This window comes from Nycticebus coucang, chromosome 12 (genome assembly GCF_027406575.1).
Source record: "Nycticebus coucang isolate mNycCou1 chromosome 12, mNycCou1.pri, whole genome shotgun sequence".
Taxonomy (NCBI): domain Eukaryota; kingdom Metazoa; phylum Chordata; class Mammalia; order Primates; family Lorisidae; genus Nycticebus; species Nycticebus coucang.
The window spans coordinates 74,843,937-74,866,671 of NC_069791.1; the positions used below are offsets into that span (position 1 = coordinate 74,843,937).

The window sequence follows — 22,735 nt, forward strand, 5'->3', positions numbered from 1 at the left end:
CAAAAACGAGTTTTGACGGTACATGACGACATACAGTGTTACACCTCTCTGGAGAACTCCTTCAAGCCCCAATCTCTCTTTCTCTCAAAGAAAACCACTTTTCTTACTGTTTTCCACCTTAAATTCGTTATGTCTGCTCTAGAATGTCACAGGTGTGGAATCTTACAACATGTGGCCTTTTGTGCCTGGCTTCCTTCACTCAAGGTAGTGCTTCTGGGATGCGTCCATGCTAATGCCTAATTTGTGGATCATTATAAAAGTTTCGAAATACACGAAAATCAAGAAATGTAAAAGTTGCTCAGATGGAAACAAAGGAGGCCCTCCCAGCAAGAGCGACAAGCTGAGCAAGTTGAAACTTGGCACCAGTAAATCAGAAAGGACACTCTTGACTGTGTTTCTTGGAATTGAAATAATGGACCATAACACTGTCTGTCTCAAAACTTTCTTAGTGACCTGTGTATCAGTCACTTGTTTCTTTTCGTGGCTGAGTAGTATTCTCCTAGCTGTTGTGGCAGGCTATTTTTCCTTTACTGAGTTCTTTTCACAGAATAATGGTTTCATTGAGTTGTAATTCACACATCGTACAATTTCCTATGTAAAGCACGCAATGCAACAGTTTTTACATGCTAACAGAGTCATGTTAACTGTGGTTACATCAATTTTAGAACATTTTCATTACACCTTCCCCCAAAAGAAATCTTGTACCCATTAGCAATCACCTCCCAACAGCCTGGCCCCTAGCAACCAATGATCTATTTCCTGTCTCTATAGATTTGTCTATTTTGGACATTTCATAGAAACAAAATAATGCATTATCTTGCTGAGTTCTGAATTATCTGAGCCTTCCTCCCTCCCTGTCTGACAGAGTCTCTCTCTGTTGGCTAGGGTGCTTAAACAATCCTCTTGCCTCAGCCTTCCGAGTAGCTGGGACTACAAGTGCCTACCAGGACACCCAGCTAGTTTTTCTTTTTTTTTGCAGTTTTTGGCCGGGGCTGGGTCCGAACCCGTCACCTCCAGCATATGGGGCCGGCGCCCTACCCCTTTGAGCCACAGGCGCCACCCGCCAGCTAGTTTTTCTATTTTTAGTAGAGATGGGAGTCTCGCTCTTCCTCAGGCTGGTCTTGAACTCCTGAGCTCAGGTGATCCTCCTGCCTCAGTTTCCCAGAGTGCTGGCCAGCCTTCTTTTTTTTTTTTTTTTTTTTTTTGTGGTTTTTTGGCCGGGGCTGGGTTTACTCCTTGAGCCACAGGGGCCGCCCCAGCCTTCTTGATATTTTACTTTGTGTGACACTCCTGGCAGCCCTAGAAGTGAGGTCCTACTTTTATCTCCAATTTACAGATGACTCAATCTAAGAGAAACTGACCGCCTTGCCTAGGGTCTCAGAGCTGGCAGAGGCAGGTTTGGGGTTCATGAAGTCTCTGGCCCAGGCAACCCTGAAGATGTCCCTCACCCAAATCCTCCCAGCATCTCAGGGGGTAGAGAGCCCAGGTGCACAGTGAGGCCTCCTTGAAAGCTGAGTCAAGTGTCCCCCCCAACCTTCAGGTGTACATGTTCCTGGTGAAGTGGCAGGACCTGTCAGAGAAGGTGGTCTACCGGCGCTTCACGGAGATCTACGAGTTCCACGTGAGTGTGGGAAGAGGGAGAAGGGAAGGGAGACCTACAGAGCCTCAGCCCTGCCCTCAGGGAGGACCCAGCCCAAGCCGTGGTGTGAACAGTAGAACCCAGAATACGCCCAGGCCACACAGCGAAGGGGGCATTTATTTTTTAACTTTTTCTTTCACAAAACATTTAAGAAGTTTTTTTAAGATGATAAAATGCAGAAATACAAGGTTCTCATTTTAAAGTCAAATTGACAGCATTTTCCAGAACTTTCCTAGTCCTGATCCATTCTTTCTTTTATTGAGACAGTCTCACTATATTGCCCCAGGTAGAGTGCCCTGGCCTCATAGCTCACAACAACCTCAGACTCTTGGGCTTAAGTGATTCTCTTGCCTCTGCCTCCTGAGTAGCTGGGACTACAGGCGCCCGCCACAACGCCCGGCTATTCTTTTTTGTAGTTGTCATTGTTTTGTTTTTTCTTTTTGAGACAGAGTCTTGCTATGTCGCCCTTGGTAGAGTGCCATAGCATAGCAGCTCACAGCAACCTCAGACTCTTGGGCTTAAGCTGTACTTGTTATTGTTGTTTGGCAGGCCTGGGCTGGATTCAAACCCCAGGCCCCGTGTATGTGGCCGAGGCCCTATCTGCTGAGCTACAGGCGCTGATCCCCTGATCCATTCTTGTCACTATTGAAAAACAAAGCCAGGTTCTAGATCCAAAATAACAATTGACCCTGCTGGTAAACATACTTTTCGTGGTCTCAGCCCCTACCTTAGTAATTTTCTTACAATTTACATTGGTACTTTTTCAAGAAGAGTTGTAGTTTTTTTTTTTTTTTTTGTAGAGACAGAGTCTCACTTTATGGCCCTCAGTAGAGTTCTGTGGCCTCACACAGCTCACAGCAACCTCCAACTCCTGGGCTTAAGCGATTCTCTTGCCTCAGCCTCCCGAGCAGCTGGGACTACAGGCGCCTGTCACAACGCCCGGCTATTTTTTTGGTTGCAGTTTGGCCGGGGCTGGGTTTGAACCCGCCACCCTCGGTATATGGGGCCAGCGCCCTACCGACTGAGCCACAGGCGCCGCCCGAGTTGTAGTTTTTTATTGTTTTTATTAACAGATTATTTGTGAACTGGACTTTACTTTCTCCATATTAATTACCAACCCCCCCCACAAAATACAAAAACCACACACATCCTACTCAAATTCAGATAAAATACACATTTGCTCAATAAAGCTTACCTGTTTTAGATTAAATTTTTGTCTTCACACATTATCATAGTAATCCCACGTTTGATCCATGCTGCAAACACTATGCAAAGTGAAAAGCCCTGTTTCTTCCCTAAGGAAACCTAAAGGCAAAAGCAAAAGCCTCATGCTACTAAAGGAAAACAAAAAGCAGAGGCATCACTGGGGCTGTGGAGATGGCGCAGATGAATCAGCCCACAAAGACAAGAGGATAATTTTTCTGCAAACATTTGCAAGAAGATAAAGTTCAAAAAATGAACATTAAGCATCCGCTTTCCTGCAGGAATAATTATCATGTCAGATAACTTGACTTCTGACACAAGTTCTGTATGGATTTTTATTTGTTTGTTTAGAGACAAGGTCTCACTCTGTCATCCTGGGTAGAGTACAGTGGCATCAGCCTAGCTCACAGGAACCTCAAACTCCTGAGTTCACACAATCCTCCTGCCTCAGCCTCCTGAACAGCTGGGACTACAGGCACCCACCACAACATCTGGATAACTTTGTATATTTTGTAGAGATGGGGTCTTTTTTTTATTATTTCATTCTTTTTTTTTCAACATAACCGCCATCCCCATCCCTCCTCCCCTCTCCCCGCTCCCTCATTCCCCCACACCACCCATTGTATTAGCTCATCGACTGCCTTCATATTTTTTTTTTTTTTTACTGCCTTCATATTAGAATTGAGTACGTTGGATTCTTGCTTCTCCATTCTATGTTTTACTAAGAAGAATGTGTTCCACTTCCATCCAGGTTAATACAAAAGATGTAAAATCTCCATCTTTTTAATGGCTGAATAGTATTCCATGGTATACATATACCACAGCTTGTTAATCCATTCCTGGGTTGGTGGCATTTAGGCTGTTTCCACATTTTGTTGATTGTAAATGTTGTGATAAACAGTCTAGTGCAAATGTCCTTATGAAAAAAGGACCTTTTTTCTTCTGCATAGACACCTTGTAATGGGATTGCAGGATCAATGGGAGGTCTAATTTGAGTTCTTTGAGGAGTCTCCATACTTCCTTCCAAAAAGGTTATATTAGTTTGCAGTCCCACCAGCAGTGTGAAAGTGTTCCCTTCTCTCCACATCCACACCAGTGTCTGCAACTTTGAGACTTTGTGGTTTGGACCATTCTCCCTGGGATTAGATGATATCTCAGGGTGACTTTGATTTGCATTTCTCTAATAATTAGGGACAATGAGCATTTTTTCATATGTTTGTTAGCCATTCATCTTTCTTCTTCTTCTTCTTGTTTTTTTGTATCACCTGGGGTAGAGTGCCACGGCATCACATAACTCACAGCAACCTCCGACTCCTGGGCTTAGGCGATTCTCTTGTCTCAGCCTCCCAAGTAGCTGGGACTACAGGTGCCCGCCACAACGCCCGGCTATTTTTTCATTGCAGTTCAGCCAGGGCTGGGTTTGAACCTGCCACCCTCGGTATATGGGGCCGGTGCCCTACCCACTGAGCCACAGGTGCCACCCCCATCTTTTTTCTTTAGAGAAAGTTTTATTCATTTCTCTTGCCCAGTGATATATGGGATTGTTAGGATTTTTTTTGTTGCTTAATCTGAGTTCTCTGTAGATTCTAGTTATCAAGCCTTTGTCTGATTCATAATATGCAAATATCTTTTCCCATTCTGAACTTTGTCTGTTTGCATTGGTTGTTGTCTCCTTAGCTGTAGCTAAGAAGAAGCTTTTCAGTTTAATTAAGTCCCATTTGTTTATTTTTTGTTGTTGTTGTTGCAATTGCCGTGGAAGTCTTCTTCATAAAGTCTTTCCCCAGGCCGATATCTTCAAGTGTTTTTCCTATGCTTTCTCTGAGGATTTTTATCATTTCATGCCTTAAATTTAGGACTTCTATCCATCTTGAATCAATTTTTGTAAGTGGTGAGAGGTGCAGGTCCAGTTTCAGTCTTTTACATGTAGTTTTCCAGTTCTCCCAACACCATTTGTTGAATAGGGGTTCTTTTCCCCAGTGTATGTTCTTGTTTGGTTTATCAAATATCAGGTGGCTGAAAGATGTTAATTTCATCTCATGGTTTTCTATTTGGTTCCAAATGTCAATGTCTCTGTATTTGTGCCAATACCATGCTGTTTTGATCACTATGGCCTTGTAGTATAGCCTAAAGTTTGGCAGGGTGATATCCGGTGTTTTTATTACTAATAATTGTCATGGGCGGTGCCTGTGGCTCAAAGGGGTAGGGCACCGGCGCCGTATGCCGGAGGTAGCGGGTTCAAACCCAGTCCTGGCCAAAAATTGCAAAAAAAAAAAGAAGAATTGTCTTGGCCATACGGGTTTTTTTCTGGTTCCATACAAAACGAAGAATCATTTTTTCCAAATTTTGAAAGTATGATGATGGCATTTTTTTTCTCTCTTTTTTTTTTTTTTTAGAGACAGAGTCTCACTTTGTCTCCCTTGGTCGAGGGCTGTGGCATCACAGCTCACAGCAACCTCCAGCTCTCGGGCTTAGGCGATTCTCTTGCCTCAGCCTCTCAAGTAGCTGAGACTACGGGCGCCTGCCACAAATGCCTGGCTATTTTTTGTTGCAGTTTGGCCAGGGCCGGGTTTGAAGTGCTACCTTCGGTATATGGGGCCTGCACCCTACCCAGTGAGTCACAGGCACCACCCTGATGATGATATTTTAATGGGGATTGCATCGAATCTGTATATTTCTTTGGAAAGTATAGACATTTTGACAATTTTGATTCCTCCCAGCCACAAGCATGGTATGTTCTTCAATTTGTTAATATCTTCTGCTATTTGTTTTCTTAGGATTTTGTAATTTTCTTTGAAGAGGTCCTTCACACTCTTTCGTTAGGTATATTCCTAGGTATTTCTTTTCTTTTTTTTTTTTTTTTTTGTAGAGACAGAGTCTCACTGTACCGCCCTCGGTAGAGTGCCGTGGCCTCACACAGCTCACAGCAACCTCTAACTCTTGGGCTTACACGATTCTCTTGCCTCAGCCTCCCGAGCAGCTGGGACTACAGGTGCCCGCCACAGCACCCGGCTATTTTTTTTGTTGTTGCAGTTTGGCCAGGGCTGGGTTTGAACCTGCCACCCTCGGCATATGGGGCCGGCACCCTACTCACTGAGCCACAGACGCTGCCCCAGGTATTTCTTTTCTTTTCTTTCTTTTTTTTTTTTTGAGCTACTGTGAAGGAATTGTGTCCTTGATTAGCTTCTCATCTTGGCTGTTATTGGCATATAGAGAGGCTACTGATTTGTGGACATTGATTTTATATCCTGAGACATTACTGTGTTTTTTAATCACTTCTAGGAGTCTTGTGGTTGAGTCTTTTGGGTTCTGTAAGTATAAGAGCATATCACTGGCAAAGAGCAAGAGTTTGACCTCCTCTGCTCCCATTTGGATGCCCTTTATGTCCGCCTCTTGCCTGATTGTTGGGTAAGAACTTCCAGCACCATGTTGAAAAGTAGGGATGATAGAGGGCAACCTGGTTCCAGTTCTAAGTGGAAAAGCTTTCAGTTTTACTCCATTCAGTAGAATATTAGCTGCGGGTTTGTCATAAATAACTTTGATCAGTTTAAGAAATGTGCCTCTGGCCAGGCATGGTGGTTCCTGCCTGTAGCACTCTGGGTTACCTGAGCTCACAGGTTCGAGACTAGCCACAGCAAGTGCGAGATCCCATCTCTAAAATAATAGTAGGCATTGTGGTGGGCGCCTGTAGTCCCAGCTTCTTGAGAGGCTGAGACAAGAGAATCACTTGAGCCCAAGAGTTTGAGGTTGCTGTGAGCTGTGATGACACAGTACTCTACTAAGGGTGATAAAGTGAAACTCTGTCCCCCCCCAAAAAAAAGAAAAGAAAAAGGGAAAGAAATGTGGCACCTATGCTTATTTTCTTCTTTTTTTTTTTTTGTAGAGACAGAGTCTCACTTTATGGCCCTCAGTAGAGTGCCGTGGCGTCACACGGCTCACAGCAACCTCTAACTCTTGGGCTTACGCGATTCTCTTGCCTCAGCCTCCCGAGCAGCTGGGACTACAGGCACCCGCCACAACGCCCAGCTATTTTTTTGTTGCAGTTTGGCCGGGGCTGGGTTTGAACCCACCACCCTCGGCATATAGGGCCGGTGCCCTACTCACTGAGCCACAGGTGCCGCCCTATGCTTATTTTCTTAAGTGTTCTAATTAGAAAAGGATGCTGAATTTTTATCGAATGCTTTTTCTGCATCTATTGAGAGGATTACATGGTCTTTGTTTTTGCTTCAGTTGATACGGTGGGGGAATTACATTTATGGACTTGTGTATGTTCATCCCTGGGATGAAACCTACTTGGAATGAATTTTTTTTTAATGAGTAAGTGTAATCTATTGGCTAGGATTTTATTGAGAATTTTTGCATCTATATTCATTGGTCTGAAGTTTTCCTTTTTAGTTGAGTCTTTTCCTGGTTTTGGTATCAAGGAGATGTTTGCTTCATAGAACGTGTTGGGGAAGATTCCTTCCTTCTCAATTTTTTGGAATAATTTCTGCAGCATTGGTATAAACTCTTCTTTGAAGGTTTGATGGAATTCTGGTGTGAAGCCATCTGGCCCAGGGCATTTTTTTTTTTTTTTGTAGAGACAGAGTCTCACTGTACCGCCCTCGGGTAGAGTGCCGTGGCGTCACACGGCTCACAGCAACCTCTAACTCTTGGGCTTACGCGATTCTCTTGCCTCAGCCTCCCGAGCAGCTGGGACTACAGGCGCCCGCCACAACGCCAGCTCTGGCCCAGGGCATTTTTTGTTGGGAGATTTTTGTATTGTTTCTTCCATCTCAGTTCTTGAAATTGGTCTGTTCGGGCGGCGCCTGTGGCTCAAGGAGTAGGGCGCCGGTCCCATATGCCGGAGGTGGCGGGTTCAAACCCAGCCCCGGCCTTTTTAAAAACCACACAAAAAATAAATAAATAAATAATAAAAGTATATATAAAAAAAGAAATTGGTCTGTTCAAGAGGTCTATTTCTTCTTGGTTAAGTCTAGGGAGAGGATGTGATTCCAGGTATAGATACATTTCCTCCACATTGTCGGATTTGTGGGCATAGTTTCTTATAACACTCAGAGATGATTACAGATGGGTTCTTACAAAAAAAAAAAAAAGAAAAGAAAAAAAGAGAGAGAGAGATGGGGTCTTGCTATAGTGCCCAGGCTGGTATGGTGCCAAGGTGTCTTGAACTTCTGGTCTTAATTGATCCTCCTGGCTGAGATGTATGGACTTTATTTATTTATTTATTTATTTTAAGACAGAGTCTCACTTATGTCTCCTTCGATAAAGTGCTGTGGCATCGCAGCTCACAGCGACCTCCAGCTATTGGGCTTAGGCGATTCTCTTGCCTCAGCCTCCCAAGTAGCTGGGACTACAGGCGCCCGCCACAATGCCTGACTATTTTGTTGTTGTTTTGTAGTTGTTTAGCTGTTGTTATTTTAGCTGGCCCAGACCAGGTTTGAACTCACCACCTTCAGTGTATGTGGCCATAACCACTGAGCTATGGGTGCAGAGCCTATTTATTTATTTTTTTATTATTATTTTTTGAGACAGAGTCTCACTCTGTTGCCCCAGGTAGAGTGCTGTGGTGTCAGCCTAGCTCACAGCAACCTCAAACTCTTGGGCTCAAACTGTACTCTTCCCTCAGCTTTCCCGAGTAACTGGGACTATAGGTGCCTCACACAATACCCAGCTAGATTTTCTATTTTTAGTAGACATGGGATCTCACTTTGCTCAGGCTGGTTTCAAACTACTTAGCTCAGGTGATCTACCTTCCTTGGTCTCCCAGAGCACTAGGATTACAGGTGTGAGCCACTGTACCTAGCCAGATGTATGGATTTTAATTAATAGAACCTAATTGTGTCCTACAGACTTAAGGAAGCTGTCCTCTCCCATTGCACCCTAACACTGAGACTAACTCTGAGCTCTGGGCAATCACTTCATGTTTTTGAGTTTTTCAAATAGCGTGACTCAAACTCTTCCACATTGCAACAGAATGCAGTTTACATCATCTCTAAGTCTGAGATGAAGAAACCATTAGCTGGTTTCCAGCTGGTTTCTTTTTTTCTTTCTTTCTTTTTTTTTTTTTTTTTTTTTTTTAGAGACAGAGTCTCACTTTGTTGCCCTCGGTAGAGTGCCGTGGCGTCGCAGTGCACAGCTATTGGGCCTAGGCAATTCTCTTGACTCAGCCTCCTGAGTAGCTGGGACTACAGGTGTCCACCACAAGGCCCGGCTAATCCAGCTGGTTTCAATACTGGCTTGAAGTTAGAATAATTTTACTGTGTAGACATTAAACACAGGGGTGCCAAAAATTGTATACATATTTTAAGAAAGAAAAAACACAGTATTAAAATTGGAATATTCGGCTCAGTGCCCCCTAGGACAGTGGTTACGGAGCCGGCCACATGCACTGAGGCTGGCAGGTTCGAACCTGGCCCAGGCTGCAACAACAACAACAAAAAAATTGGAATAGACAATATACACCAATATGTGTATCCTACATGTTGTATCTTGTATCTCTTATAATTGCAGAAGTCACATGTGACTTTAGTATTCCCTTTTTTTTTGTTTGTTTTTTGAGACAGAGTCTTACTATATTGCCCTTGGTAGAGTGCTGTGATGTCACAGCTCACAGCAACCTGAAACTCTTGGGCTTAAGTGCTTCTCTTACCTCAGCCTCCCGAGTACCTGGGACTATAGGCGCCTGCCACAATGCCCAGCTATTTTGTTGTTGTTGTTGTTGTAGTTGCTATTGTTGTTTTTAGCAGGCCAGGGCTGGGCTGGAACTCACAGCCCCAGTCTGTGTGGCCAGCGCCCTAACCATTGAGCTATGGGTGCTGAGCTGTGTATTCCATTTTTAATACAGTATTTTCCTTTCTTAAAATGTGTATGCTTTCTTGGCACCCTCTGTATGTTGTTTGAATATTAAACATGTGGCCGGGCATGGTGGCTCATGCCAATAATCCTAGCACTCTAGGAGGCGAGGCAGGTCAATTTCTTGAGCTCTTGAGTTTGAGACCAGCCTGAGCAAAATTGACACCCTGTCTCTACTAAAAATAGAAAAACTGGGCTCAGCGCCTATAGCTCAGTGGCTAGGGCACCAGTCACATACACCACAGCTGGTGGATTCAAACCCAGCCCGAGCCTGCCAAACAACAACAACAAAATAGCTGAGCATTGTGGCGGGCGCCTGTAGTCCCAGCTACTTGGGAAGCTGAGGCAAGAGTATCACTTAAGCCCAAGAGTTTGAGGTTTCTGTGAGCTATGACATCACAGCAGTCTACTGAGGGTGACATAATGAGACTATCTTAAAAAAAAAAAAAAGGAAAGAAAAAAGAAAACCTGAGGCAAGAGGATTGCTTAAGCCCGAATTGGAGGTTGCTGTGAGCTACGATGCCACAGCACTTTACCCAGAGTGACAGCTTGAGACTCTGTCTCAAAAAAGATATATATATATTAAACATGAAATCTTTTCTTGACTATCTAGACCAGCGGTTCTCAACCTGTGGGTCACGACCCCTTTGGGGTCAAACAACCCTTTCACAGGGGTCACCTAAGACCATCCTGCATATCAGATATTTACATTATGATTCATAACAGTAGCAAAATTACAGTTACGAAGTAGCAACAAAAATTATTTTATGGTTGGGGGTCACCACAACATGAGGAACTGTATTAAAGGGTCGTGGCATTAGGAAGGTTGAGAACCACTGCTCTAGACAGAAACTGAGAAATCAGGGAGAATAGGCAAGAGAAGAAACAGTCTAATGAACAGGCTTGTGACTGCCACTCCATCTATAATAAGGCAGGGACTTCAGTGTGGTTTTCAAAAATGCCTGGAAGCTGGTTTCTAAAAATTCATCTCTTCTTGTAATTTTTTTAGGTTGAAAAAAATTTTTTTGACCTAAAGCATACACACACATAATATATATATATATATATATTTTTTTTGAGACAGAGTCTCATTTAGTCGCCCTCAGTAGAGTGCTATGGTGTCATAGTTCACAGCCATCTCAAACTCTTGGCCTTAAGCGACTCTCTTAACTCAGCTTCCCAAGTACCTGGGAGTACAGGCACCCGCAATGCCTGGCTATTTTTTTTTTTTTTTTTTGGTTATAGTTGTCGTTGTTTCGCAGGCCTGGGCTGGATTTTAACCCACCAGCTCCAGTGTATGTGGCTGGCACCTTAGCACTGAGCTACAGGCGCTGAGCCACCTAAAACATATTTTTATAGTGTTAAAATATTTATAACATAAAATTTACCATTATAACCGTTTTAGGTGTACAGTTCAGTGATATTAGGTACATTCACAGCGTCATGTAACCATCACCCACTATCCATTTCCAGATTTTTAAATCTTTCCAAATAGGAATTCTCTAGCCATCAATGCTAACTCAAAGGATATTCTTATGGGATGGACTTGGCCTGTCCCTGCAGGGACCAGCCTGGCTGGGGTCACCACACGGTTCTCATCCTAGGAGCTTGCTCTGTAACTCATGGCCACTGGCAAGAGGAGGTCCCTGAGAGATCAAAGATCAAAAATAAAAGATTATTCTTAAATGAGATCTCGCTGGGGGGTCTGAGGGCCCTGGGGGAATTTTTGGAGTTTTTTTCAGATATCAGGTGCAGACTGAGAGATAAAATGCAGGTTAATAGGGTGGAGGTGAGGATAACACAGAAATCCTGTCAGGTCAGATCATATGATTGGGTGAGATACCTAAATTCTTGAGGCTATTTTGTGGGATCTGCAGAGAACAAACCTAGTCTCTGACTTACGTGGGACAGGTCTGAGAGAGAAAAGGGGACATGAACCTGGACGATACCTTCCATTCCTGCGACCTCTTGGAGAGGTTGTGGTGGTCCCGAAGTAGAAGTCCAATGGTGTAGCCAGACCTAGTATGTGGTGGGAAATTGGGTCCGCCATGTTTCTTTTCTCTCCCGGTTCCGCCATCTCTCTCTACCATGTGCAGTGGAAGGCGGATAGGGGAGGTGGAGGTGGCAGGGGGTGGAATTCTGCAGGTAGGAATGAGGTTGAGGGAGGGAGGGCTGTGGAAGGGCAGAAGGGGGAGGGTGTTTGCCAGGGGGGAAGAAGATAATGGAGATTTAGATGGGTGGGGGGAGCTGGTTTGACCTGCGCAAGGAAAATCTGAGAGGGTTCACAAGAAGAACACACAGAAGGAATGTTTCAGAGGCGGAGAAAGGCCTGGATGAAGGGAGTCTCCAATCATTTGCCTAATCTCGACAGTAATTATTGAGATCAGTGAGGACTGAGAGGTCAAGGGTGCCATTTTCAGGCCATTGTGAGCCCTTGTCTAGTTTGTACATAGGCCAAGCAGTATTACAGAAAAAGATGAGGGAGGCTGAGGCAACGAATCGCTTAAGCCCAAGAGTTGGAGGTTGCTGTGAGCTGTGATACCATTGCACTCTACCAAGGACAACCTAGTGAGACTCTGTCTCCAAAAAAGAAAAAAATGAGGCCTTTAGGTTTAAGATCAGGATAGAGCCATAGAGACCTGAGGTGAAGTAAAAGGCAGCTTGAAGGTGGAGAAGGGGGAATCCGTGATTGAGCAGGCCCCATGTCAGAAAGTGGAGGTAAAAATATAAATGAGGTTAAAGTGAGGATGTAAAGGAGAACTTTCCAGGTGGAGGAAGAAGCAGGTGGCCAAGGCTGGCGTCAGGGAGGTTACAGGCCTCTGTGTGTGATCTCTAACGAGCCGGCAAAATGTGGACCAGGCCCAAGGGGAGGGCGCCCCCACGCACCAGGCACTGGACGGGCGAGTCTGACTTGCTGGGGTTAGTCTGTGACTGGTAGGTGGCATGGACCACTGGAATTTTTCAGCCCAGAGTGAGGAAAGGGAAGAGAAGTTAAAAGAAGCTCAGAGAGGGGCTGTATATGACTGCTTAAGAGGCCCAGAGATGGAGAGAGAGGGAAAAAGAGTTGGAGTGGGGAAAGGGAAAGAAAAGCTTAAAAAGTTCAGAAAGGGGTTCTGGACAAATGCTCACCTCACCAATCAGTATTGATGAATTTTGGGTGGGGATTGGAGGGGTCCCCATTTCCCTTTGTCTCATCTGAACCAGTCTGTCTAGTCGGGTCCGATAGGGTGTATCTGCGCCCCTCCCTCCCCCGCCCCCCGAAGGGGCTTCTCCCTGTCCCAGGTTCTCAGCACTGAAATGAGAGATCAAAGACCAAAAATAAAAGATTATTCCAAAATGTGAATGAAAGGAAATTGGAGTCCAGGTTCTGTGTGTGCAACTTGGTCTTTATTTCCACCCGGGTGCGGGTGAGCTGAGTTGCAGAAGGAAGTCTGCCCGTGGGTTGAGGTGGATAGGAATTTAAAGAGTCAGTGAGGTAGGGATCCATACATTCACTCTTTCCTGGGTGGGACAGTTCTATTTGGGTGGGTCGGTTCAGTTTGTCCAGGTCCTACATTTGACTCTGTCAGTCCCCTTGTGTGTCAGAAGGAGGTTAACAATGCTGATGCCCAAGGAAGCAGGTCCTCTTGCTTGGGGTGTCTGTGGTCACCAAGGTTCCCATGAAAGAATCCCATAGGCCCTGACACCAGCGATTGGTTGGACAGAATTGGGGCTGTCTATTAGACATTGTGATATGTATAGCTGGGCTGCTGGGTCCTGTCTGAGACAGGGTCAGGTGGACACAGGGCCTACCAAAGCCATGTGGGGGCCCCCCACAACTCACCTCCACATGCAAAGCCTTCCTTAACACAAGCCATGGAGCGCTGCAACTGTGTGAGTCCCTGCATCCCACTTGGGCAGGAATTTAAAGTGAAATGCAGATAAGCCTTGGGCACCCAACACCCAGAATTCACAATCCATGGCACTGGGCTGCTGCTTAGAGGTCTTTTTTTTTTTTGAGAAAAAAGTTTTACCCTGCTTCTCAGGCTAAGTGCAGTGACATCATAGTTCACAGCAACCTCAAACTCCTGAGCTCAAGTGATCCACCTGCCTCAGCCTCCCAGTGTGCTGGGATTACAGGCGTGAGCCACTGTACTTGGCCTTGGAGGCTTTTTTTTTAAATAAAGGAAATAAAACATTATGAAAGAAGTTGAAGACTCCCTTTATCCCATCCCCCATCCCAGTTCCCAGCCTTGGGTGATGCGAGCGTATACACACACACACCTTGAGTCCAAGAGTGGCACACAGCACTGTTTAGTAATGTGTACAAATGACGTGGGCACCGTTTGCCTCCTTCTCTATTTTATTTCTGTCCCTGGGTTGTTAAGTTTCTGAGACCTGTCCTCGCTGCTCGGTCTGTGGCTCCATCTCACCTCTTTCAATGGTTTTAAGGGCTGTGGGATCAGCCTCTTCTATTAATTTGGTGGACCGGTCCATTTTCCTGCACCTCCTATGTGCCAGCCTGGTGCTGGCTGGTGCTGCGGTGCAGGGGGTGGTGTGGGGGGTGGGTGCTGCAGGAGGGGGAGTACTGCAGGTAGGAGGGGTTGCTGCAGGTGGAAGGGGGTTCTGCAGGTAGGTGGGGGTACTGCATGTGGGAGGGGGAGAAAGCAGATATAAATCCTCCCCACCCTCCCAGACCTCAGGAGTCAGGAAAACGAAGGAAGAGCCAGTCATTCACACAGTGTGTTAAATGGTGAGGACTGTGGAGCAGAATGGAGCAGGGATAGGGGCAATGTGGAGGAGGGGCCGCTGGTATTCTGAGGAGGGGTGGGGAAGGAGCAGGGAGGGACAGAGACAGACAGAGCTCTATCTTTTTAATTTTTTTTGGAGACAGAGTCTCACTTCGTTGCTCTCAGTAGAGTGCTATGGCATCACTGCTCACAGCAACCTCCAGCTCTTGAGCTTAGGTGATCCTCTTGCCTCAGCCTTCCAAGTATCTGGGACTACAGGCACCCGCCACAGTGCCCGGCTAAGAGCTCTGTTTATATATGTGAGGAAAGAATGGGAACAGCAAGTCAAAGGGCCTGGGGGCTGGCGCAGGCCTAGAATATTCCCAGGAGACAGAAGAGAGCAAGGGGGGTCAGGCAGGAGCAGGCCACATGAGGCCTTGTGGACTAACAGGCCACCAGTGTCCCCTCTGAGTGAGCTGAGAACAGGTGGGTTCTGAGCAGAGGAGGGACAGGATCCAACTTGGGTTTGAAGAGCATCCTTTTGGGAGCCGGGTTGAGACAGACAAGGGGGAGAGTGGGGAGAGACTATAGATCCGTTGTCATAATCTAGGCCTAGTGGAGACTTGGGGCTGGGGGTGACAGTGGGTGTGCTGGGTAGGAGTTGGATTCTGGAGAGATTTGGGGAGTAGAATCAAAAGGATTTGCTGGAGACTTGATGTGGGGTGGGAGAGAAAGTCAGTGGAGTCAAGGTTGCCACTGGAGTCGCTAGCCACAGGGATTCGAGAGGTATTTAGGTCATTTCCAATTTTGTGCTTACAGTGTTGTAATGATGAACATTCCTCACATCTTGTTTTCTTTGTATGTTTAGAAAACCTTAAAAGAAATGTTCCCTATCGAGGCGGGGGAAATCAACTCAGAGAACAGGATCATCCCCCACCTCCCAGGTGAGAAGCAGAGCAGGGTCCCCTATCTTGGGTCCCCTCACCCGCCCTCTTAGTGGTGCCCGGCTACTCCCGGCCTTTCTCTGACCATTGCTGGCCACCAAACTGGCCAGTGTGCTCAAGCGTCTTCTGGTGCCAGCCCCCAGGTGGTTTGATGGGCAGCGGACTGCCGAGAGCCGCCAGGGCACGCTCACTGAGTACTGCGCTGCGCTCATGGGGTTGCCTAGCAAGATCTCCCGCTGCCCTCACCTCCTGGACTTCTTCAAGGTGCGCCCCGACGACCTCAAGCTCCCCACAGACAGCCAGTGAGTGGTCTCTTCTCCCCACTGGGCATGGGAGGGAATGGGGGAGGGATGCTCCCTACTTTATAGGCAAGACGCTGAAGCTCAGAGAGGGACAGCTACCCGTCCAGGGTCACACAGCTGCAAAGAGGAGGTGGCAGGATTCCAACTCTGGCTGTGTAACCTGCCAAGTCTCCCCCGGACCCCTGGGAGCCTTGTAGTGCTGCAGGGCACTCTAGGCTGGGGTCTGAAGTCCTGCGTCCTCATCCTGACCCTGCAGCCACTTGGCCATGGGACCCAGAACGGGTCACCACCATCTATAACAAGTTCCCCATCTGTAACAGGTTGTAAGGACCAGCCCTGGAGGGTGTGTGGCGATACCTCTGCTAATGGCAGAACAGGTCTTGGGCCCCTGCCCTGGGTCTCCTGTGCCCAGGGTTCTGCGTGGAAGGCACCGGAGCTGCTGAGTGAGCTCTGGGCAGGCAGGGGAGGTCCTCCTCTCCAGCCTTCTCTGGTCACTGAAGCTCAGGGAGGAAGCCTGGAGGACAGAACTATCCCTTGAGAAGACAGAGGTGGCATCGCCCAGGCCAGCACTTACTGAGCTTCGCAGTGCCCCCCCCACTCCACCCAAGGAAGGGCAGCTGTCACCAGCAGGAGGGGCTGGGAATAGTGTGGGGGTTCTGTGCCCATCGCCTGCTGTCTCTCTCAAGGCTCCAGAAGATGGGAGATGGCTGCGGAGCTGACAAGCGTCACTCCCACGCTGAGGGCATCTCGGGAGCTGGTGGGAGGAACAGGGCCTCACTTTCTTCTACAGACCATGCTGCCTCCTTGGGGTCTGCAGGAGGCTGGGCTGTGGTCCTCCTACTGTCCCTCCCTTGGGCACCAAGCAGAGGTCCCCTGGGTCATTCTCCAGAGCCCTTCCCTTCCCAGCCCAGTAACTCCCTGCTCTCTGCAGTGTCCCCATTTCCTTCGTTCTTTTTTCTCTTGAGAAGTTCTTCAATAGGTCCCCACAAAGCTGCTCCTTCCCAGTGGGAGGCTGGGTGTCTGACCAGACCATTTTTGTTCTCTTCTTAGGTCGAAAAAGCCCGAGACATATCTGATGCCCAAAGATGGCAAGAGTAACGCAGCAGGTGAGAGGCGAGGGCACCCTGTGGGGCCGGGGCTGGGGTGCGGGGAAGGGAACAGGAGTTGGGGGCAGGCCAAGGGCTCCAGGTTGCCCTACAGAAGAGCTAGGTCTCTGGAGAGCTAACTGGAGAGTGGAGGGGCCTCTTGCAGGTGGCAGTGCGTCATTACCTCTATGGGTGCAGAGCCTGGCACAGACCATTTCTCCCAGCAACCCAGGAGGTGTTTGTGGCCGAATGAACGAACAGGTTTAGGGGTCCAGGGTGGCCTCTAGAGGTGACACCAGGGCAGTTTTAATTTTTGTTGTGCAGTAATTGTTAATAATAACACAACATTTGTGGAGCACTTTGTGCCAAACACCATTCCAAAGGCATTAACTCACATGATCGTCCCCAAAGTGCTAGGAAGTAGGTACTGCTCTGCCATTATGCCCAGGGTACAGCTGGGCACATCGAGGCTTGGATGTGAGCAGAGGTCACACAGCTACTGCAAGGTGGAGCAGGATTTGAACCAGTGTGACATCCAGACTCTGGGCTGCTCTAAATGTGGCCGGGACCTGCAGTGTAGGTAGCCAGGGCTGCCATGACAAAGAACTACCTGGTGGCCTGAAAGGCAGAAATGAGTTTTCTTGCAGTTGTGAAGGCTGGAGGGCCTGCACCAAAGTGCTGACAGGACTGGTTTAGGCCAAGGTCTCTGTGGCCTGCAGACTGTCCTCATGTGGCCTTTTCTCCATGTGTGTACATCTCTGGTGTCTCTTCCTCTTACTGTAGGGACACCTGCCATATTGGATTAGGGCCCCTCCCTTGTGACCTAATTTTAACTGAATTGCCTCCTAGAAGACCCTGTCTCCAAGTACAGTCACATTCTAAGGTGCTGGGGGTTAGGGCTTTAACTTATGGATTTGGGGGATACAATTCAGTCCACAGCAAGCACATCTGCATATCTGGGGCTTGCTGGTGGGGACTCAGGTCCCACTGCACACCTGTCGATTCAAGGTCTATGTTTAACAAGGTCCCAGGGGATTGGGTGAACATTTAAGTCAGGAAAGACCACTCAGAGTCACTCACTGACCTCATCAAGTGAGAACAAGGACATGTTTGAAATGGGGGGCCAGAGCCCAGAGCAAGCAGGGCACTCAAGAAATGTGGGACTGCAAAGACCAGGGATGGCAGTGCCTGTTCTGGTGGCTGGCACAAGGGAACTGCCCCAGAAGAGCCCACTCACTCAACCTTCCCTCTGCCCCAGACATCACAGGCCCCATCATCCTGCAGACGTACCGTGCCATCGCCGATTATGAGAAGAGCTCAGGTTCTGAGATGGCTCTGGCCACGGGTGATGTGGTGGATGTCGTGGAGAAGAGTGAGAGTGGTAAGGTCCTTGTCCCATGGGGCTCGGGCAACCTCTTGCCTCCTTCTGGCCTGGCCCAAAGGTGGGAGGCCTCGGCTCTTTCAGGGGCCCTCAATGAACTCCCCACATTTTGGGTCACCGTGAGTGTGCACCGGGGGGTGTCCGTGGGTGTATGTGCACAGTTCATGCTACGACTGTGCACATGTGGAGCATCCTGTTTGGAGCCCCCTCATATAAAGGCGTTCACAGCTATAACTCTGTGAGCCCGTGTGTCTGGGTGTGTGGAACTGCAGTGTCAGAGTCTGGTGAAGGTGTCATTCGGTACCCGAGAGCTGGATGTCTGTGTGTCTTTACTACCCACGGTGGCTGAGGAGGGCAGCCAGGGCCTGGCCCTCACCACCTCCCTACCTGGCACAGGCTGGTGGTTCTGCCAAATGAAGGCAAAGCGTGGCTGGGTCCCAGCATCCTTCTTGGAACCCCTGGACAGTCCTGATGAGGCAGAAGATCCAGAGCCCAACTATGCAGGTGCCTGCTGCCCCCAAGGCCACAGGGTGTGGGAGGAAGAGGAAGGAGGAGAATGGGAATATTGAGAACTACTTTGGGGTCTGGCCTGATGGCTGGAGGAGAAGAGGGGAAGGTCGGGCTGAGTCCCAACACCTCTGGCATGGGGGCCCAGGTAAGTCATGATCCCCTTGATCGGGACAGGGAACTGGGAGGTCAAGCAGAGAATGGTGGAGGGGGAGGTCAGCCTGGGACATGTGGTAGCCCCCTGCATGGAGCCAGGTCCCGTGAGAAGCTTAATCATGAGTTGACTGGAGGCTTAGGGAGGTGGCAGTGTAAGCCCTAACCGGAAGAGGCTGGATGGGGCCTACATAAAGTTCAAGTTGAAATTGGTTATTCATATTTTATAATTGAGGGATTGAACCATTTGATGTGGATTTATGACTCCTCTCTAATACTGGGAAGGGCCTGCGTTCCCATGTGCCAACAGCTGGCTGGAGCTGAGCAGCTCTTGGTGCTCCCCTGCCCACTTCTCATATTGAGGTGCCCGTCTAGGCCTCTGTCATTACAGAGCTCCTGGCCCCGAGTGTGGATGGTGGTGGATGGGAGTAGGCAGCATACCTAGGTGCAGTGGGCAGAAGTCTGTGCCCTGGCAGCAGGTGGCAGGAGGATTAGGGGGAGAGCCAGAGCAGGGGACTGAGGATTCCAGGGGCTTCTGGAGCAACTGGGAGAGCCTGAGGCACAGAGAGGAGAGGAGGTGTGGCAGGCAGACCCTTACACCACGTTCTGTGCCCCACCATGGCCAGGTGAACCCTACATTACCATCAAAGCCTACAGTGCTGTGGAGGAGGACGAGGTGTCCCTGCTTGAGGGTGAAACCATCGAGGTCATTCATAAGCTCCTGGATGGCTGGTGGGTCATCAGGTAGGACAGTCCTTCCCCCAGCTCCGCTGACTTCTCTGTGTGACTCTGGGTAAGCCACTGCCCCTCCCTGGGCTGTTTCCATTTTGGTAGCAGGTGAGTGCTGAGCCCACCCTGCCTGTCTTGTGGGGTTCACTGTCCTTGTCCAAATGGGTATATTTTTCCTTTGTAACTTAGTAGCTCTTTCTGACTAGTCCATTATTCCTTCTGTGGCAACACAGTGAACTACTGTATGAATTATTACATTCCCTTTCCTTTTTTTTTTGCAGTTTTTGACCAGGGCTGGGTTTGAACCCATCACCTCCGGCATATGGGGCCGGCGCCCTACTCTGTTGCAGTTCATGTCTGTTTATTCTTCCAAATGAATGCAGAATACTAATTATTTTATTCTGGTTCTGAGGAAAGCAGAATCTTAGGGACTGGTCAAGAGCCATTTTCCTGGAGCTATGGGCCTTCCCAGGTCCTTGCTGGTGTTTTCAGGGCCCTGGGACACAGGGCCAGTCCATGACCCCATCAGGCTTGACCCAAGGCTGTGGTTGTTAAAACACACATACCCCCAGCATGGGCCTCCACAAATACCTCTCCTCCCAGAATCATTGTTTTTTTTTTTGTTTGTTTGTTTTTGAGACAGAGTCTTACTATGGTGCCCTCGGTAGAGTGCCGTGATGTCACAGCTCACAGCAATGTCCAACTCTTGGGCTAAAGCAATTCTCTTGCCTTGGCCTCCCAAGTAGTTGGGACTACAGGTGCCTGCCACAAGGCCCAGCTTTGTTGTTGTTGTTGTTGCAGTTGTCATTGTTGCCTTAGCTGGCCCAGGCTGGGTTCAAACCCACCAGCCTCATTGTATATAGCCAGCATCCTACCCACTGAGCTATGGGTGCTGCCCATTTTTTTTTTTGAGACAAGAGTCTCACTCAGTCACCCAGGAGTAGAGAACCGTGGCGTTATAGTTCACAGCAACCTAAAACTCTTGGGCTCAAGTGATCCTCTTGTCTCAGCCTCTGGAGTAGCTGGGACTATGGGTGCCCACACAACGCCTGGCTAGTTTTTCTATTTTTTAGTGGAGATGAGGTCTCACTCTTGCTCAGGCTGGTCTGAACTCCTAAGCTCAGGTGACCCACCCACCAAGCCTCCCAGAGTGTTAGGATTACTGGCGTGATCCACTGTTCCAGGCTGGTCCCCCCAGAATCTTCTCGTGATTCTCCCACCAGCCAAGAAGAATTAGAGTTTTACACAGTGTGAAGTCTGTATTACCCAAAGTGTTTTTTTTTTTTTATCTCCTAAATATATTATTGACAATGGAAAGAAAGATCTTTTCAACAAATTGTGCGGCAACAACTGGATATCCATATGGAAAAAAAACCCAAAGCAAACATAGACTTGTACCTCACACCACACACATTACATCACATTATACGCAAAATTTATTTTTATTTTTATTTTTTGAGACAGGGTCTTGTTCTGTCACCCTGGGTAGAGTGCAGTATTATCATCATAGCTAACTGCAGTCTCACACTCTGACTCAGAGAGATCCTCCTGTCTCAGCCTCCTGAGTAGCTGGGACTACAGGCACACCCCACCACTCCCAGCTAGTTTTTTTCTATTTTTACTAGAGATGGGGATCTTGCTCTTGCTCAGTCTGGTCTTGAACTCCTGAACTCAAGCATTCCTCCTGCCTCAGCCTGCCAGAGTGCTGGGATTACAGGCGTGAGCCACTGTGCCCCGCCCACAATCATTTGTATTTCTCAATGGATCACAGGTTTTACCAACTGCAAAACCTAAAACTAAAAAGTGTTAGAAAGAAAGCATGGAAGAACTTGGTGACTTGCAGGTGTATAAAAGTTCTTAAGACACAGAGGCTGTCACAAGAGAAAACTGACAAATATAATACAGCAAATACACATCACCTGCGGAGACCTGGATCCGCTTTTCCCTCTGCCCAGAGCTGGGAAAGCCTGTGTTGGTTGAGACCCACAGGGGTAAGGTCTGCCTGCCTTGACCCCAATTGTTGAGGTGGAACCCTGAATTTCCCCGTCTCTGAGCACCCCTCAAGGGCTGCCGCTGTTGCAGGAAAGAAGACGTCACAGGCTACTTCCCGTCCATGTACCTGCAAAAGCTGGGACAGGACCCGGTCCAGGCCCAACGCCAGATCAAGGGCCGAGGGGCGCCACCCCGCAGGTGAGCAGGTTCCCCGGGACTGGGCCGGGCGGGGCAAACACGGTTTCCCTCCGTCGGTGCAGGCCCTTGATTCCCAGTGGTAGGGCGGGGGAGAAAGGGCAGCCTGGCGGGAGAGGCAGAACCCTCACCGGGTCAAGTGACTGGACGCGCCCTCCCGCGATGGCTGGGACTCCTGGGCATGGTCGTGAGAACGGTGGCAGGCCCTGAAGGCTCCCCGGGGAAGAAGGCAGACCGGAGAAGGGGTGGGAAAAGGGCCTGGGCTCCCTGGCAGGACAGGGGTCCCTATGGTGAAGGGGGCAGCCGTGTGTTGCACCGGCTCGGCCACCCCCCACCACTCCCCACTTCCTTGGGCCAGTCTTTGGACCTCGGGGTTGCCCATCCAAGACCCAGCAGGCAGGGACGCGCCCGGGCACTGATGACGCCCGGTCTCATTGGCCAGGTCATCCATCCGCAATGCACAAAGCATCCACCAGCAGTCGCGGAAGCGGCTCAGCCAGGACACCTACCGCCGCAACAGCGTCCGCTTCCTGCAGCAGCGTCGCCGCCTGGCGCGGCCCGGGCCGCAGGGCACCGGGAGCCCGCTAAGTGAGTGCTGCTGCGACTGGGACCAGCGCGGGGTTGGGGATGGGAGTGGGCCAGCGCTGGGTGGAGTTATACGGAGAGGTGGGGCTTGGGGAGGACCGAGCCGGAAGGGAGAGGCGTGGCCAAAGGATGGGGCGGGGCCTCTGACTCGGCCGCGCGGTCCGCCCGCAGAGGAAGAGTCAGAGACTCAGCGTCCGAAGCCGCAGCCGGCTGTTCCCCCACGGCCCAGCGCCGACCTCATTCTGACCCGCTGCAGCGAGAGCACCAAGAGGAAGCTGGCGTTCGCAGTCTGAGGCTGGGGCGCAGGCCTCAGATAGCGCCGGGCCTCTTCCGCCACCTCCCGCCCCTGTCTTTGTATATATGTGTACTATATAGCCTGGTGTCTGGGCCTTCACCCCACATGGCTCTCTGCCACCCTCAATAAATGTTGCTTGAAAACAGAGACTCAGGGTATTTCTA

The 22,735-nt window shown here is 48.9% G+C and overlaps 1 protein-coding gene across 1 annotated transcript in view; it reads left to right on the forward strand.

Annotated features, from left to right (window-relative positions):
- NCF1 (neutrophil cytosolic factor 1) overlaps positions 1-22,735 on the forward strand; it is a 29,757-nt gene extending 7,022 nt beyond the window's left edge. The window contains exons 2-11 of the mRNA XM_053554719.1: positions 1,541-1,621; positions 15,272-15,347; positions 15,484-15,649; positions 16,700-16,755; positions 17,993-18,115; positions 18,512-18,619; positions 19,402-19,519; positions 21,587-21,694; positions 22,134-22,279; positions 22,448-22,735. Coding sequence (XP_053410694.1) covers positions 1,541-1,621; positions 15,272-15,347; positions 15,484-15,649; positions 16,700-16,755; positions 17,993-18,115; positions 18,512-18,619; positions 19,402-19,519; positions 21,587-21,694; positions 22,134-22,279; positions 22,448-22,569 — 1,104 coding nt within the window. The 3' untranslated portion in view covers positions 22,570-22,735. The remainder of the gene's footprint in view (positions 1-1,540; positions 1,622-15,271; positions 15,348-15,483; positions 15,650-16,699; positions 16,756-17,992; positions 18,116-18,511; positions 18,620-19,401; positions 19,520-21,586; positions 21,695-22,133; positions 22,280-22,447) is intronic.